At 38.8% G+C, this 19,191-nt stretch overlaps 1 protein-coding gene across 2 annotated transcripts; it reads left to right on the top strand.

Moving 5' to 3' along the window:
• The first annotated feature begins 384 nt into the window (after positions 1 to 384).
• On the top strand, positions 385 to 18,120 carry LOC104600388 (cyclin-T1-3-like). Of its 2 annotated transcripts, none has more exons than XM_010263304.3 (7): positions 385 to 522; positions 8,167 to 8,509; positions 9,049 to 9,130; positions 15,538 to 15,672; positions 15,883 to 16,058; positions 16,171 to 16,322; positions 16,741 to 18,120. In XM_010263304.3, exons 2-7 carry the CDS (start codon positions 8,283 to 8,285, stop codon positions 17,883 to 17,885), a joined length of 1,917 nt encoding a protein of 638 aa, XP_010261606.1. In that variant the 5' UTR covers positions 385 to 522; positions 8,167 to 8,282; the 3' UTR covers positions 17,886 to 18,120. The 2 variants fall into 2 exon arrangements, with proteins under 2 accessions (XP_010261606.1, XP_019053822.1); XM_019198277.2 differs by having other exon boundaries at positions 16,159 to 16,322.
• Positions 18,121 to 19,191: the final 1,071 nt, after the last annotated feature.

The raw sequence follows: 19,191 nt of genomic DNA, 5'->3' as shown, positions 1-19,191 counted from the left end.
GTTAGAAAACAAGGAAAATCTATGATGCCGATTGATTGATCAACACTGTGATTGGTTATCAGTTTTTTCCGGTATGATGTCTTTCCGGCATCATATCCGTTCAATAAGGTCCCGCACACGACGCCACACAGTACTACAGTGGACCGCACCAGTAGCAGGTATATAAATGGAATCATACTCCAGAATGTTGAAGATGAAAATCTTGAAGGATACCTATGAAATGGACGGCTTAGATAGATCATGTCATTCTTCACGTGCCCAAAAAGGCATTACCACGTGTCGGCTTCTGACGCGGGATGACAAACCAGAAAACATTTCGTCGAAAGAAAAACAAAATCAAGGACGGTCATTTGGTTAATCTACAAGAGTCGTTAGGGTATTTTGGTAAAATCGGAGTGTTAAATGGTGTGGGATCTCGAATTTATGGAATCTAGTAGGAGAGCCCTACTTTTCTCCCACTCTGTTCTCCCGGTTAGGGTTTTTGGCGAGGCGATCTATAGTGGAGGTTTTCTTCGGCCTAAGGTCAGATCTTTGCTCTATCACTTTTTATTTTCTAAATTCTTCAAAATTTCTAATTTAGCTTCCATTTTGATTGCGTTCTTCGTTTTCGTGAGCTTAAATCCTCGTTTCTCATTCCTTCTGTCGTGTTTTTCCCGACTTGTCGGTTTATTTGATATTTTCCAAGCTTTTTTTTAATAGTTTTGCGTTTCAAAACCCTAATCCTTGACTTTAAATGCGTAATAATTATTGAAGACTTCTGTTTATTTTAGCCAACCTGAGTTGCGATTCAAAGGAGAAAAGAAGCTTTTTATTTCAGAATCGCAACCCCAATTGGGAATTCTTCAATCTTCAGTTCTATTTATTTTTATCCTGCTATGTTTTCAATATTCTGTTCGAGTTATCTCCGAATTGTTTTCAATGTATAATGGCGTGACATGAAGCTTTTTGTAATGTTGAATGCGTTCCGCATTGCCGTTTGTTGATTTTCTGTTGCAATAGATATTGCAAGCAGAACCAATCATAAAGTTCATAACCAGTAGATGGTTCAGGTAACTCTTTTAGTTTAAAACTTCGAATATGGAACCTCTAATGTAGTCCCTCTTCATGAACTTTATATATTAAGCTACTAAGAGAAAAACGTTACATTTAAGAACTTCCTTATGGACATTTAAACCTCGTGAGTGGATTTATTCTGCTTTCAAGCCCCAACTATGTTAGTTTTAATTCATTAATTTATTTCTAGAAAATTCTTAGCTATATGGTTCGTTTGTATTGTAATGTCATAAACCATGGAATCTTTACCTGTCATTTAAATTAGCTGTGAGAACTGGGCCTTTTGCAAATGTATGAAGTAATGTATGACTTATTGGTTGGTTTGGAAAGAAACAAAAATCTACGTCTCTCTTTCAGATAGTGTGCATTACCAGATGCTTTAGATGCTGACAAAGACTCAAAGAGGACTATTGTGCCACTAAGGTTTAGAAATTAAGTGACAGTGGGCCACTTAATGCCCTTATTATTGATGGTCACTCCATATAAAATAGGAAATTTTGTTTGGGATGTGCATACTTGATGCTCGTTTCATTCAACCATGAACCAACCTTCCCACATATTGCCTAACTATCTCATTCACTGCCTTACTCTGATTACAGAAAATTGTCCTGTTCCTCTCTGACCACAAGGTCCAAACAATAGCATCTGGCACCAACTCCCAGATCTGCTTACCTTTCCTACTAAAACCAAGCAAGCTGCACCTCCTCAAGGGTCCTAGGCATCACCCAAACCAGATCAGCAGCTTTAATGAAGTGCCACCAAAGTGACTGAGCCACGTCACACTGTAAAAATAGGTGACCCACAGTTCCACACATTTTTGCACCTGACCACAAAGCCCTCAAGAGCAGTCTTGGATCTGCAAGTCTCTTTCTTGCCAAATTTTCCTTGGTGAGACATCTTTCCAGAGAAGGCAGCCACATTAGAAACCCACTTTCAATGGAATCCGGGCCTTCCAAATCACATTGTAGGGAAAATCAGACAGTGCAGGATCTCAGAGGCTCTTCACAAAAGATATGACAGATAACACACCAATTTTCTTCCACATCCATTGCCACTCATCAACTTGCCTGGGGCTGGGGCTGACATTTTGAGACCTCAACAGTTTCATCAGCTCTAACACTCCTAGCGACTCCAAGTCCTGAAAGTTCCTGCCAAAGCCTGGAGACCAGACCCAAGAACCACTAAGAATATGACACCAATCAATCACAGCTGCATCTTTACTCTTGGCAATCTGAAACAGGTGGGGGAACAACTCAGCAAGGGGTCTGTCATTGCACCATTTGTTCAGCCAGAAACACGCCCTACTACCATCTCCAAGTCTGAAAGGCACTCCTTTAGAGAAGGAATTGTGGTACCACACAATCCCCTTCCAAAAAGAGCAGTCATAGGAAGGAAGCGAGTCTTTTGAAATCCAATCTCCTTTAGACACCCCAAATATAAGCCATCAACCTCCTCTACCAACACCCTATTTCTATCTCAAACCTCCACAGCCACATGCCCAGCAGGCCCATGTTAACTTCTTTTTTTTTTTTGATAAATAACATCAATTCCATTAAAATAATGAATAGATACAAGAAGATCCCTTTAGAGGCGCGAGGAGCAGCCTCTCCAAACAGAAAATACACAAACTACAACAGAGAAAACATGAATGTTGAAATTAAAACAATAGTTACAATTGTGCCCAGAACAATGTTTCCCTATTTATCCCTTGTTTTGCCAAGACATCAGCAAAAGCATTAGCTGATCTCCCAACTCATTGTACTGTTATAGACATATTTCTTGTCAGCCATTTGAATTTCTTTAACTCATTTTTGTAGCCCCAAGTGACATCCTCTGGATTATTTAACCAGTCCACCACTGTCTTAGAGTCTCCTTCAATCAGAAGCTGCTCCACGCCCACTTCTTTTGCAAGAAGTATTCCTTGTATTGCAGCTAGCAGTTCTGCCTGGATAGAGTTCCCAACTCCTAAAGGGCCAGAGTAGATTAAGACAACCTCTCCAGCCTCATTCCTCAGTACACCTCCCATCCCAGAGGGACCCGGGTTACCCTGGCTACTCCCATCAAAATTCAGCTTCAAAGAACCAAGAGGAGGGGGGACCCAGCCAGTCACTGCCCTTCCCTTGTAGGAGGAACAGCTTGCTACCAACTTCCAATCCTTCCAACAATCAACAAAAGTAAAATGATTAAATAATTCTAGAGTCTTTGACCAATGTAAAGACCTGGACAAGATGCAGTCCTTTAAGGTTTGACTGCTTCTTCCTTTTTCTTGGAAGATTTTGGCATTCCTTTCTTTCCATACTGTCCATAACAATGCTGCTTGTGAGCATCTCCACATTTTCCTTCCTCTTTTATGGGGCCAAGAGAAAAAAGAAGGGTTAAAGATTGTGCTTACTTCTGCTGGCATATCCCAACTAGACCCAAACAAAGATAGAAGCCAAGCCCAGAGCTCTGCAGTGACACTACAAGATAAAAATAAATGATTACAATCCTCACCATGAGATTTGCAAAGAATGGACCAGTTTGGTGAAATACAAAGGACGGGTCTTCTCTTTTGTAGGTTGTCCATTGTGTTTACTTTACCATGCCACACTTCCCAACACAAAGCCATAACCTTGGGGGGGGGACCGGCCTACACCAGACTTCTTTGAAAGGGAAACTCTGATGAGAGGGAGATTGGCAGATGTACTTGAAAAAGGAACCACAAGAAAAAGACCCTTTGGGGTGAATGGCCCAAATCCTTTTATCAGGTTTCGAGGGATCCAACCAAACCTTATCAAGGAGACATAGAAGAGTAGACAAACACTCAATTTCCTCATCCCTTAATCCTCTACGGAAACCAAAATCCCAAGACAAAGTTGGTAAGGATAAATTCAATGGAAGGAATTTTGAGATCACCTCATTTTTTTACAAGGAAACAGAGTACAATGAAGGAAAAAGGTCTTTCAAAGGGAGATCTCCAACCCAAATGTCCTCCCTAAACCGAATAGAATTACTTGAACAAGCATCATACCTGACACAACTAAGGAACTGCGGAAGAACTTTGTGAATTGCTTTCCAAGGTGTGGCTAGGTTAACCCTACTTGATGCACCAACATCCCAATCACTCTCTGAACATCCATGAATACTCTTCACTACTTCGTGCTAGAGTCTATTCAGCTCCAAAGGCCATCTCCACAACCACTTCCCTAACAAAGCTGAGTTCTTTTTAAGCACATTCCCGAGCCCTAATCCTCCCTCCTCTTTGCTTCTACCCACAACCCCCCACTTAAAATGGCCTTTTTTACCTTCTCTCGGTTCCCACAGAAAATCTCTCATCAAATTTTCCATCTTCTTCGCTTCCCTAGACGATATCCTAAAGACAGAGAGATAATAGGTAGGTAGATTCATGAGGGTAGCTTTTATCAAAGTGATCCTCCCACCCAAAGAGATATAATTTTTCTTCCAAACAGCTTGTCTCTTTTCTAACTTCTCCAAGACTGGGGTCCAGAACCTACTCTCCCTAGGGTTTGCTCCCAACGGAAGCCCTAAGTAAGACAAAGGCCAGGAGGAAATGGAGCACTCAAGACAGCCTGCAATCGCCTCAACCTCCTCAAAAACTAAATTTACTCCGGCTATGCAGCTTTTTCCTTGATTTATTTTCAAATTAGAGACTCCTTCAAAAACTGTAATCAATTCTTTCAAATTTTCCACCTTCTCATCGAAACCTCCCTCACAGAAGATCATCAAGTCATCTGCAAACTGAAGGTGAGTGACTGGAATTCGGTTTGTGCCTACTCTCCAACCCCTTATCACATTTTCCCTATCAGCCCTAGTGATAATTCGACTAAACACATCAGCTACCAAGGTAAAGAGGAAGGGTGAAAGTGGGTCCCCTTGTCTGATTCCCCTACTAGTTGGAAAAAAATCCCTCACCAGCCCATGTTAACTTCTTTGATCTTTCTAATGCCCAAACCCCTTCCATTACTTTGGGCATGCCGCAAACTAAGCTTCTAGGTCATGGTAAAATAGTAAAAGCTCATGGTATTCATGAGCCGTTGGTTGATTTGGTATCTTCTCATTTTCTTTGGGGCACACTGGACTTCTAGGTCTGCTCTGCTCTGTGCTTGTTTTGGTAATAACATAGCATACTTTTACTGGATAGGTTGGAGACACAAAAACTGCTTATTGGTTAGCAGCTTTTCTTTTTTGTCACTATCTTGCTTTTTTGTCCTTTTCTTCATTTGTTTCTATCCTACTTATTTGTGACGATTCTGTGGCAGTCAGTTATAAAAGAAAAATATAACATTCACTTTACTCGATTAAATTTTGGTAACAATAACAGAGTAACATTGCCATGCCATGGAAATCTGTTTTTGCAATATTGCTTACTTTTCAGATCCATCAGGTGTGCCCTGTTGATTTTTAGTATTTTTCTTTCGGGAAGATTTTTGGTGGGGACTGGGAGATCCCACTCATTCAGAAACCTCCAAGCATTTACTTTGTTGTGAATGTGTTGCATGGATATGGGCACAGGAGTTGGACTCTTTACTCATGTCCAAGAGTTTGACTCGAGACAATTAGAGAACATGGATTTGAGGACATGTCTATGGAAAAGTATATACTATTAAAACAATTAATATTTTTAAAGTTCTAACATCACTATCATCTAAGCCTTCTCCCAACTATATCGGGTTTGCTACATGAGTCCTGTTTTACCACTCTATTCTGTTCAGTGCAGTATTCATTGTCAAATAGACTAGTTGATAAAAAAGGAAATGTACATTAGTAGTGTTCTCCAGAATATTCATCAAGAAAAAAAGTAGTGTTCTCCAGAATCTGTAAAGTGTCTGACACTGACATGCAACACATTTAGGAGAATCCATGCAAAACTAGTTTCAATGGTTGTAACTCTTTCTTTGCTCAGATGTTCTTTCTTGGGACCCTGAAAATAATGAGGCCCTATTTATTGTGTAAAGAAGTTTTCCTTCAATCCATTGGCAGGGGCTTAGGTGAATAGAATCATGGCTGTAGATACCAATGGTAAGCTATCCTTCTATTATGGGGTCCTGATGCGCCCCGTATTGGGTGTATTGTATTGTATCTTTGGGGCCCCGATACACCTGTTTATATATATATATATATATATATAAATGAAATTGAAAACCAAAGAAATAAAATAATAGGGGGAGTATCGTTATAAGTACCGATACACCTCTGCCAATACAAGAGGTGTATCGATATTTTGAACCATAGGTTCAATACAGCAGTTAGCAATGTTTGTGTTGATTAAACCCTAATAAATAAGAAAATAATAATGTCTATTTTATAATTATAATGTCAAAAATTTAAAATATAAGTATTTTATAACACAGTGCACAAAACTGCTTGGCGACTGGGAGAGGTGAGCCTCCAAGGGTGCCTTGTCGCCTTGACAACTATGACTTAGACAGGGTTTCATGGTGTAACAGTTGTTGGGCCTTGATAGGATTGTAGGTGGCGACTGATTGGATGGTAACCTCCCAGATGGTTAATGACAATTTGAAGCATTGCAATAAGGATGCAAGATTATTGGCAAGGTTCAAAATATAGGAAACCTGTTGGAAATGTTGTACGGAAATATTGTAAAAATTATAAGCATGGTGGAAAGTTGGTAACATTGTCAGATATGCAAACATATAGAATGCTATTTTATGTAATGATAAAAGATGCAGAGGTAGGTCTTTTTAAATTATTATCTTGTTCCGAATCATCAAATAAAGCTAAGAAACTAAGGTTAATAGGTAAAATGATATGCTACCACGTTGTCCTGTAAGCTTTAAGATCCAGATTCAAAACCACATAATTGAGTGAGTTCAAGCAAAATTTGAACTCATAGATAAAGTGCAAATGATTCTTATAGATCAACCAAATAATTTTTTGTACAACAAAAGCTAAGATTTAAGTTCATATTTGAAAAGAATTTTGAGGTGGCTGAAGGTGGCAATCATGTCTTTTAGGCAGGCAACAACACACTACTACTCCACATATCTAAAATATGGTTAGCAACATATGTAATGATACTATCTCTTGTGCTCCACATAGAACTAGTATATATGGATATGTTAAACCATGATTAATGGTTACATGAATAATGAGCAACTTGTTTAAATTCTTGCCGAGATTCATAAAATCCCTTGCAGGCCTGATAGGGAATGGAGTTTAGAATGGGCACATTTTGGAGGATGAGCTTTTTGAGTTAGCTTGTAATGTGTGTATAATATCTCTTCAATAGTGGCAGTAGTTAATGCTGTGCTGTTTTTTCTTCCATCTCTATGTTGATAGAAAGAGGGGTCCATACTTTTGATATCAAAACAATATACTATTTTTTTGGTAAGTACAATATACTATATTTTACTTCTCTCTTATATATATATATATATACAAACATATAAACAATAGATATTTTACCAACATTGTCTGATCTTGTTACTGATTAAAAAGGTATCCTCTTCTCATTGCAATTCATGTTCATATCTACCTTCCTTATATCCTAGAAATCTTTCATCGCAAAATCTATGTCTGTAACGCTTGAGCAAAATGATGGACCACCAGTGATTAGATAAAGGCACACTTATTTTATTCATAAAAAAGGCACACTTATTTTTGTATATGATTTAGGATTTCTCCCCTCATCTTTACTATTAATACAATACATTTCTTACCACTTATAAAAGAATGCTTGAGCAAAATCCCTTTGTTTATCTGTGAAAACACCCAAAATTTTCGTAAAAATTTCTTTAAATTTGTCATCTCCAAATGTCCCAAAATAGCACAAATAATATAATCTTTAATAAGATTCAGCCCCTCCTCAATAGGGTTGGAGGTGCATGTGATACTACCTATTTTGAGCTAGTAAATAGGAGGGCCTAAATTCATGTCTTTAAGCACCAAGACACATGCTGTTTCTAACTTTAGAGGGTAAAGAGTGATGATCAGATTGTGATAAAATATTGTCATATATTATTGGTATATTGGAGTTTGCAATTCTTCATAAATTATATGGACACACTGGTAGTTTTTATGAGATAATTTTTGAAATAAAATCAGGATGTTACTTTGTTCTCTGTTGCTGACCATCTTCTGTTTCATGGACAGGAAGCTACTATATGGTGGTGATGAGTTCACACAAGATTCAGTGGTAGACATTTTTGTCATTGTAGGGCGTTTTTCCTTTATTAACTGTATATCCCATTCTTGTAAAAGAGATAAACATGGCTGGATTGTTACCTGGGGATCCCTCACATCACGGAATGGTCGAAAGTGGGCCTTACAGTTTTTCTCAGGACAAGCCGGAGCATGCTGGCCGTTGGTATTTATCTAGAAGGGAAATTGAAGAAAATTCCCCATCTAGAAAAGATGGCATTGACTTGAAGAAAGAGACATACTTACGCAAGTCATACTGTACATTTCTGCAGGATTTAGGAATGAGACTTAAAGTGTGAGTTCACCTTAGCTCTTGAAAATTCTCTATGCCTTTTGCATTTTTCCTTGTTCTTTTTCATATTTTCCTTTTCTCCAGTCACATGAGGAATTTGTGTTAGGCTTTGGGTATGGACTATTCTTGTAGCAATTCATTTGTAGTTTTAGCTTTCAACTTTAAATCATGGGGTCAAGAAAAACAGCATAATAATAAATGTGGTGATTTTGGTGCATCCATTTTTTTCACTGGGGATGTGCCTGGTTTATAAAAAAATGTAATATGGGCAAATCTGTCTTCTAGCAATATCTATGGTTCATGTTAATCTGGTTGTATTCTGTCTTGTTTTACATTTTTGATTGATATTATTCTTTCATTCTTTGGTATATTGTCTGTTTGACTTAAGGCATAAGATGATGTTATCTCTTATATGGTTTTACACATCGAATTTATGTTTTTGCTCTTATACTGTAATTGCTATGTGGTGCCTAAAGCATTCATAGTAATTTTGTGAATATTACTTCTGACTGGAGTGTGACAGCAAATAGTTTTGATTGCAGACCCCAGGTAACAATAGCTACAGCGATAATATTTTGTCATCGCTTTTTCCTACGTCAATCTCATGCAAAGAATGATAGGAGGGTGAGTGATCATTGATTATGGTTGTTTTTGAAGCAAATTTAATTCTGTTTCATTTATTGTATGTATTGTTTTTCTTTGATCAGCAACAATTAGATTTCATTGATGAAGAGGGAGAGGAAGCATTTGAGCAAAACAAATATTGTATAAAACAGCTAAGTGTTAGTTAATGTCATAGGAAAAAAAAAGATGAAATAGAATGTTGGACTTGCATTATCAGCCCCAGGGCATTCTGCCTCCCAAGCTTTGGTCTCCTCACCTCACTTCTTGCTTATAGATCAACTAAGGCATTGCTGATCTTGGTTTCCAACTAAACAAGTATGCTAATATATTGGTTTCTCCTACAACAAATTTGAGTCTTAAGGACAAACCTTTCCAGCCCAAGGAATTTTCAAGTTGTAGCCCTAGTAGTAGTGCTAATTGCTCTGCCCTACTGAATTACTTTCACCAACAGGACCCAATAAACTGAGTAAATATTTTTTAAGATAAATAGAAAAGATAATTTATTAATGAAAAAAGTCCCCCTATTTCTTTTTTTTTAAGAGAAGGTAAAGTATTGTTATATTATAATGAACAAAAAAGGTACAACAAGATGATGTACTAAGGAAACAAGAAAAAAAAACTTGTTCCCTAAAACCTTGATCCCCACCCTGCTTTACAAAAAGATTATTCTGTACAAAAAGGATTCAAAACCTACACGGCTACACCCTTAAACAACCTGTGACTAGACAACCAAGAGAACATCTTTCCCACAACTTTCTAAAAAATGGAGTCAGCAGAACTTATCTTGCTCTTGAAGACCCATGCGCTTCTTTCTTGTCAAAGACACCAGAATACCACTGCTGGGGTTATATTCCAGATTAATTTTCCTCTTTTACTCGGTCTTTCCATCCTCCAACCTTTTACAAAGTCCTCTCCTGATCGTGGGCAGCAGTTTTGTACTTCAAACAAGTGTGAAATTCTGTTCCAGATCTCAGAGGAGTAACTGCAGTGCAGTAAAAGGTGATCCACTGTTTCCAGTTGTCCTTCGCATAGAACACAGCTAGCTGAATCCAGTATAGCATCTTTCCGGGTGAGGTTGTCCCTTGTAAGTATTCTGTTGAGGTAGGCCATCCAGACAAAAAAAGATGTTTTTGAAGGCACATTTTTAAACCAGATGATGTGAGTTGGGACTGAATGTCCTGCATTGTCCAATGCCTTGTAAAATGATTTAACTGTGAAGCTTCCAGTCTTCTTCCACTTCCAGATTCTACGATCAGACCTGGCAGACTACACATGTGTACCATTTAAGCACTGCAGTAATTCCATCCATTCATCCACTTCCCAATTGTTTAGATTCCTCCTGAGCTGTGGGATCCAGACCCTACTGTCTTGGATTTGCAAGCCTTCTGCAACCTTGGCTTCTTTGTCTACTGCAACTTAAAATAAAGCAGGGAATCTTTCATACAAGGGCCTCTCCCCACACCGAACATCCTTCCAAAATTTGACCCTCTCTCCATTTCCTACTTTCAACTTCACACCTTTTGCAAACAAGTAGTCAGCCTTTTCAGTATCACCTATGTGGTTTTTAAACAGTCCTATTTCAGATAGTCTTTGGTTACCTAAGGCCCATACAATAAAATTAAGTTTATGAGAGGCTATTTTGTGCCTTGCCTTAGCCTTTTTGTGCGGGAGGTTTACCAGTTTAGGTGTAGTGCATCTAAATTGTATCATACTCTATAAATCAGGCTAATAAGTGTGGAAGTGCATCACAATGGACTGGATTTCAATTTGAGAGGCCATAAATGGGCTTAGGACAAATCACAATAGCAGGCAAGAGTAATGTCTTTGTTGCAATAGCAATTCAAGTGGTAATCTTTATCATGTATATTTTTAATAATAAAGGAAATTTTCATTAAAAATAAAGCAAAAAATTAGAAAATTGGGTAGCCATTTGGAAAGGTCCAATCCCACCTAAGATTAGAGTTTCTGTTGGGAGTAGGGGTGAACAATCGGTTTATTCGGTTAAAACCAAAATAATGAAAAATCAAAATAAACAAAACCGAATCTTTTGGTTTGGTTTTCAGTTAAAACCGAATTTCATATATATATATATATATATATATATATTAACATATTAACTATATGTTGTGCAATGTATATAATACATTATATATTTTAATATATAATAGAATAGAATATTGATATACACACAAAAAAGCCAAAATTACCAAACCAAAATTTCTGGGTTGGTTTTTTTATTTTAACTGAACAATGCTCACCAGGGCTGCCATTCTTCTCCCCTGACCAATTTATAGTATTGGCAGAATCACCTTCAGTGGTTAGGGATTGGTAACAACTTCTCTGTATGTGTAGGTGTAGGTGGCAACATCTATCCCTCCCCAGACCTCGCATTGGTGGGAGTTTCATGCACTAGGCTGCCCCTTTAGTGGTTAGGGAAGACAAACCCAATTCTTTTGCAATTTGGAGCCTTGTGAGTGCAGCCAGACCTCTACCTTTGTAGAATTGACGGTCCCAATTAGTCCACTGGATGCCTACTAAACATGTCCATCCCTCCCCCTTAATGCATCCCAATCCCTGCTACTCCAGGGTTATCCAGGGCACTTTAATAAAAAATTAATCTCACCTCCACCCTCATCCTTCACAGCAAGGCTGTTCATAAAAACACCAAACTGACCAAACCGGCCTGACTTGAACTGATATATCCAGTCGGTTTTGATTCATCAATATGCATAACTGGATCGGTCAGTTCGGTTTTCGGTTTATAACCGACAATAATCCGAACCAAACCGATTATATGTTTGTATATAAAAAATAAAAATTGTCAACAGGTTAGCAATTTAGCAGTCCTATTTTGGTGATGTGTAAAGTTGTATCTACAAATTACTCTCAACTAAAAAAAGAAAAGCTGTAACATGTCAGGGAGAAGGAGAAATTAAAAGGCCATTCCTTTTTCAATTAAAGACTTAAAAAAGTGCAAAGCTGCATTGAAATTCTGTTATTGATAAAAGAAGTGCAAAGCTTAAGTTTTTTGATTTTTTCCATCCATTTTGTGGGTGGTAATCTGTAATCTTTTCAATTCTCTTGTGAAAGTTAACGTTTCCTATAAAAAAAGGTGTAAAGCTGCATAGACTTACTATCGTCTATCAATAGGTTACAGGCCGCCAGGCTGTCAGGCTTATTTTTCAATTCAACAGGCTTGGTTAGTGTTAACAGTTGGTTGGGTTTAAACTGACCAAACCAAGAGAAACTGACTACACATTTTTAAGCCAGTTTGTTTCAATTGGTAGATACCTCAACCTGAGTGGTTTGTTTCTGTTGAGAGAATTGTGTGCAACTGACCCGTGTACAGCCCTACTTCACAGGAAGGCCTGTAGGATTGCTTAAGATGCTGGGAGATGAATGAAGGATCTCCACCACATTCTTTTGTAGGTCATGCAAAGATATTCCTTTGAACTCCAATGAATTTACCACCCACATGTTACATAGGTAGGTTATATGAGAGATCCTATCTTCATAGGATCTTGCTTTGTTTTCAAGGCCTCTAGGATTGCTTAAGATGCTGGTTCAATGGTTTTCTACTATTTCAACACTTTTAAAGGTGGTAAGGTAAATGGAACAACAATTACAACTGGTTCACGACTTGAGTGGTTCAACCTTCCAGGTTAATGGAAGTTTAAAAACATTGGTTTCAAGAAGGTACCTTACGGCCATTTCCCAAGAAGGGTTAAGTTCCTCTCCTTCATGTGCCCTATGCCAACTCCCCCAACTTCCTTGGGTGTGCAAACTTGTTCCCAGCTTACCAAGTCACTTTTCTTCTCTCCACCCCCCATCCCAGAAGAAATCCCGTTCGAGTTTTTCAATCCTATTTTTGACTTCAGCCGAGATTTGGAGCATGGAGAGAGAGAGAGGGTAAATTGATAAAAAAGATAGTAAATTGATAAGTTGGCGAGAGGGGCCTTTGTTAAAGTGAGCCTTCCCCCAAATGTAAATTTCTCCCACAATGCTGCTTTTAGAGAAGTTCACTTGAAGACCAGACACAAACCCAAAACATATGATCACCCGTTTCAGATTGATGATATTCTCGAAGTCAACCTCCAAGAATAATATAATATTAATATTGTCTGCAAATAGTAAATGAGAAATTTGAATTGCTTCCCTTCCCATTTCAAAATCCTTTCAGCAAGTTCAGCCTTTTATCTTTCTCAACAAAATATCTTAGAATAGCAACTACCAAGGTGAAGAGTAAACGGGAGAGAGGGAAGCCTTGCCTAAGACCCTGGCTAGCATTAAAATGACCTTTAGGTTCTCCATTTAATATCACTGAAAGCAAGGCAGAGCTGATGCACCCTTTTACCCACGAGCCTCTCCTTCCTAATCCTTTTAATTTCATGATCATTATGAGGCATTCCCAATACTTTATCATATGCCTTTAGATCAAGTTTAATTACCACACCCAGCTTGCCCCTCTGTCTTGCTTCAAAAAGATGCACATCTCACTTTGCACCTTGGGCACTAAAAGGCCCTTGTGCATTTATTGTGCCTTCAGTCTGAAAACACAGATTTCCACTAGGAAGGAATTTGTAAGAGTGCCTATGAACTCTCTTCTTTGGGGGTGGCAAGTCTTAGCAATCTTTGCACCATATTGTGAAAAAATCTAATTTTAATTTGATGGATGTAGTGTTGAGTCTGTTGACTATCCTTGGCAATCTAGAGTTGGAGCTTTTTTTTTTTCCAGGAATTTTATCGGGATGCTTTATTGAGCTTTTTGGGAAAGGTAACCTTCATTCGGGCAGAACTGTTGGCACTTTTTGTAGGGCCTTAAGTCTGCTTATTGTTCATAATAGTCAGGTTATTGATCAAAAAGATAGTGGTCAGGTTTGCCTTATACTGATGGTAATAGACTTGCTGTCCTCTGATTCAGTGTGTCCTTGGAATTTTGGATTTCACTACACAGGCTATTCCATGTTGAACAGCTTGTTCATGTGGAACTCATAAAAAAGCTTGTTCATGTGGATTATGAGATGAGATAATGCTGATTCTATTTCTTGCAGTGGGGATTCGGAGAATCAAGTCTGGTTTGGGGGTTACCAGGCCCTGGGTAAGGGTCTCTGTGGTGACAGTGGTGTACTTATCCTGCTGGCTTTGTTTCTTAAAAGTGTGTTCCCTTCCATACAATTTTTAAATGGAGCCATCACAACTTACTGACCGTTATTGATCAATTATTTTTGTGCACCTCCGAACATGATATTTTTTATGATCATTATTCAAAATGCTATAGGAGCTGTTCAATGGTTGAGAACATTGGAGCTGTTCAAAGTGTTCTCAGTTGATGAGCTGTTAAGGAATTGGAAGGAGATTGCAGATTCAGGTTTATGTAGAAAGATATTAAAAGTGTGCTGGACTCCTCCATCCCTTGGGTTCACTAAATTGAACTTTGATGGCAGCAGCATAGGCAACCCAGGGCCTTCTGGAATTGGGGGTGTGATAAGGGATGAAACAGGGAACTTGTTAGCCTTGTACTCTGGGCCGATTGGGGTGGGTGACTCCTTGAGGGCTGAGATTTTAGGAGCTATTGAAGGGATACAAAAGGTCAAGGAAATGAATATCAAAAAGGTGGTTATAGAAGGTGATTCTGAAACGGTGGTGAAATGGCTAAAAGAGGACAGTGCTATGATGTGGAAATACAGCAATGAAAAGAGGAAGTATAAGTGGTTAACCAAGGACATGGAAATTCAATGTACATGGATAAAGAGAAGTGCAAATGCATTGGCTGATGGTCTAGCTAGGCAAGGGGTAAACAGAGATACATTATTTTGGGCTGTTTTGTAATCACTGCATGGTCAGAAAGTTTCTTGGGTAGCTGGAGTTAAAGACTTTTTAGCTCCATCCCTTTGTAAACCTGATTTTTATTATTAATAAATTTTCACTGTTACTGATAAAAAAATGCTATAGTTTCAATGACTATGAACATCCAATTCAGCTTTAAAATTTTGACCAGGGGATCTCTTGGTGTTAAACCCCCACTATGCTGCTTACTAAGCATTTGTACAGTCTTCCTCAATTGCACTTAACTTCCTCGTATCTTATTTGATCTTACACTATTTCTGCTATTGGATTGCATTGTGATCTATGTGGCTAAAGATATGCTGACATTTAAGGAATCTGGTAATTTTACTTGCTTGATATGAAGTTTTTCAAGGAGTTAATAGATTTTCTTTATGGATGCTGAGTATAATACATTTCCTCCCAATAGATAACATAATTAGTATTGTTTGTAGATGTTATATTTATAGCAGTAAGAATGGGCACACATGTTGATGTTGGAAGGAGAAGTGATAAATGTTGCTTGTGCTATATTTTTATTGATCAATTTTTAGTTCCTTACTCCTGTCAAAAATGCTCTGCAGACCATTGCAACAGTGTGTATGTTCCTTGCGGGTAAGGTTGAAGAGACACCTCGGCCACTGAAGGATGTTATTCTTGTTTCTTACGAAATCATTCATAAAAAGGACCCAGCTGCTGTCCAGAGAATCAAGCAGAAGGTACTACTGCATTTGGTGCTTCTTGCATGTTTATTCACCTAATTGCTTGTTCTGATGTTGATTTGGTTTTGTTTCTACATTTAGCACATTTCCGTATTTGATTTGAATGGGACCAAGAGATACTGCAAGACTACTTTCTACTCATCTCAAACCATTCCTTCATCATTTGTTTTGTGGTTACTAAGCTCTGTATCTGCATCCATTACACAGGAAGTGTATGAACAACAAAAAGAGCTGATTTTACTTGGTGAGAGGGTTGTTCTAGCAACACTTGGTTTTGATCTCAATGTTCACCACCCGTATAAACCACTCGTGGAAGCAATAAAGAAATTCAAGGTTGCCCAGAATGCTCTTGCCCAAGTTGCATGGAATTTTGTCAATGATGGGTATGCTATAGCTACTGTATTTCTTTTGTACTCCTTATTCCAGTTCCAATATTGTGCATTCAATAGTCTCTCTTCCTTTTATTTTCTTCACATACTGGAGAGCGACATGCAGGCTGCGGACGTCGCTCTGCCTGCAATTTAAGCCCCACCACATTGCGGCAGGTGCCATATTCCTTGCTGCCAAATTCCTAAAAGTGAAGCTCCCATCGGATGGTGAGAAGGTCTGGTGGCAAGAATTTGATGTCACCCCACGCCAATTGGAGGGTATCTTCCCTTTCCATAGTCACATTGAAGACCATAGAGGCAGTATACTAAAGGCACAGTGGTGCACATGATACAGATGGTGGGACCTACCATTAGGAGCGTTCTACCAATACCATTGATGTATGTGTTGCCAAACATTGACACAAGTGGATGAATGCATCCATTCTATGCTATTTTTTTGTGCTTGGCCATTTAAAATGGGCAAGCCTTCAAGCATCAAATGTGTTGAGTGGATGGTTGCAGTCATCAGATAAGGTCAATGGTCTTGACATTTTTAGATGGAGACATCGTAGTGTGTCCCATCAACTTAAATATTGGTTTGTGCATCTCTGTGTCATTTATATCCTGTCCTTATGCGTCTTCCAGACAGATACCTTTTGACTTCTCTAATAGGTTATTATGGCAATATTTCTTGCAGAGGTTAGCAATCAAATGTTGGAATTGTATGAGCAAAACAGAGTACCGCCTTCCCAGGGGAGTGAAATGGAAGGAAGTGCTCAAGGTGGACCAAGTCACCGGGCCCAAGGGAAAACTCCATCTACTAATGACGAACCAGTGTCGGCCAATGGACATGTTCAAGCTGGGGGGGCATCAACAGCAAAGCCTGGAGCTTCAGTGCCATCGTCACGTGCTACTTCTGACCAATCATATGCTGAAAATCAAGGTGGATCTCAGAGGAATAACCAAAACCGGAGCAATGACCATGGGAGCACAGAGACAAGAAGTGTTATTTTGGACCAAAAGGTGGATGCTGAAAGTAAAGAGCGTTGGCATTCTGAACATGATCCATTGCCTTATAACAGGGATATTGGAGAAGCTTCCAACAGGTCAAAATATGGATCAGATGGACATGCGGAAGAAGATCAAGAAAGGAATGGTGGGAGAAGTGAATCTGCTGAACCAGGAGAGTTGAAAAATGAAGGTGCACCATATAAATCCAGTAATGCCCCTAGTCGAACTTTGGAGTTTAGAGAAGGTCCTGTAGGTCAATCTCCACAGGATGTAATCAAGAAGATTGACAAGGATAAGGTGAAGGCGGCATTAGAAAAGCGTAGGAAGTCTCGTGGTGATGTGACTCGAAAAATGGAGTTAATGGATGAAGATGACCTCATTGAGAGGGAGCTGGAAGATGGGGTTGAATTGGCAGTTGAGGATGAGAAAAACAAGCGCGAGAGAAGGCAGAGCTGGTCCAAACCATCGAACAGATCAGAATTTGAGAACCCGGTTTATGGGAAGGATCATAATGATGCTGCAGATGGAAAATACCCTGGAAGAGAAGGGCAGTCGTCGTGGGGTCCTGATGGGGAAATTGTGGAAGAGGGGGAAGTATCGTTGTATGATGAAGCTGAGCATGGACGCCGCTCACCCAAATTGAGCAACCGCAAAAGAAAGGCAGCCAGCCCACCTGATAAACAGTTGGAAGGAAAGCATCGGCATGATTATACACCAGGATATCACCACAGTCATAACCATCATGATCTTATGGAGGATGGGAACAGGATGGGACGTCATGGCTATGCAGAAAGGGATCACAAAAGGCATGCGCAGGAAAATCACGTCTGATGGCGTGATTATTCCCATCATGTCTGCTTGATAGTGTAGTAAAATGGAAACAACATTTATTGGATATATTTTTATCATTCCTAAAAAATGGGAGGGATGCTTCAAGTTTCATTCTGCTACGGCTGTGGAACCTAATAATGCTGTTTATTCTTGTTATCTTGGGCTTTTTCTGTATGGAAAAACAGAGGAAAAAGAAAGAAAAAAGAAAGAAAAACCTTGAAGCTTCAACTCAAAATCATCAAACTGTGGAGATCCTATTCTCTCTCTCCGTCTCTCTCTCTCTCTTGTGCTGCTCTACAACATGCATAGTGAAAATTTTTGACTTGTTGCATTAGATCGGTGATCTCATGTGGACAGTGGAGCAAGGTTTAAAGTATCGATAGCCCATATGTATCGTTCTGGGACTTTTGATACGCCCGCGAGTGTATTGGAGGTTTGACCGGTTTAGGGGTAGAGGACACCTAAATTGGCCCCCTGAACCGGCTGAAAAAAAAAAGACTAAAATGTGTATTGATTCGCCCGATACGCTCATATCTAATTGAACACAAGACAGGGATTGCCTAGCTTTTCAACCTTTGAATTGAATCTAATTGAACACAAGACAGGGATTGCCACTTTTGCTTGGTTCAGCATTGCGTATCGAGATTGAAACTCCTATTTTCTTGGTTCGGCAATTTGTCATTGATTTGAGGTGTCATTTTCAAATACTGTAAACTGGTGATAAGAAATGGGAAAGTGTGCATGACTAATGATGATTGCACCAATGCCGAATAACTGATGCAAGTAGGTGTGAAAACTGAAGAATAAGAGAGGTCAAAGATTGACAGATGGGTATGTTGAAATGTAATAAGGGGAGGTTAAATTCTTGGAGTTCAGAACTGAGGCTTGATATGAGAGGGAATTTTTTGGGTTCTCATTAGGATAGTTGGATTTGATCATGTCAGTGATTGACAGATGGGAGTGAACAGGATAGTTGGGCTGGAATCCATAAGTGTAACATGGATTTGTGGAATTGGGGCTAACATTTGGTGTACCGAAATTGTTGGTGGGTTTCTCATTGCGATGCGGATTAGGGGTTTTAGAATGTTTATGGTCAAATCTTGATTTTGCAGGTGGTTCAAGTTTTTATGTTTTAGTTTCACAAAATATATTTTAAATTCATTTTTACATAATATACAACATCAAAATCAATTTTCATTCATTTTATTTAATAATATGTAATATATTGATTATGGGTAAATTTTGTTTTAAAGTATTCTTGAGTTTTTTGATAATTATCTAAAACTTCCTCTATTGTTAATTTTTT

The sequence above is a fragment of the Nelumbo nucifera genome, chromosome 1 (assembly GCF_055504915.1).
Source record: "Nelumbo nucifera cultivar China Antique chromosome 1, China Antique-T2T, whole genome shotgun sequence".
Lineage (NCBI taxonomy): Eukaryota > Viridiplantae > Streptophyta > Magnoliopsida > Proteales > Nelumbonaceae > Nelumbo > Nelumbo nucifera.
This window is presented reverse-complemented; position numbering and strand designations above follow the sequence as displayed.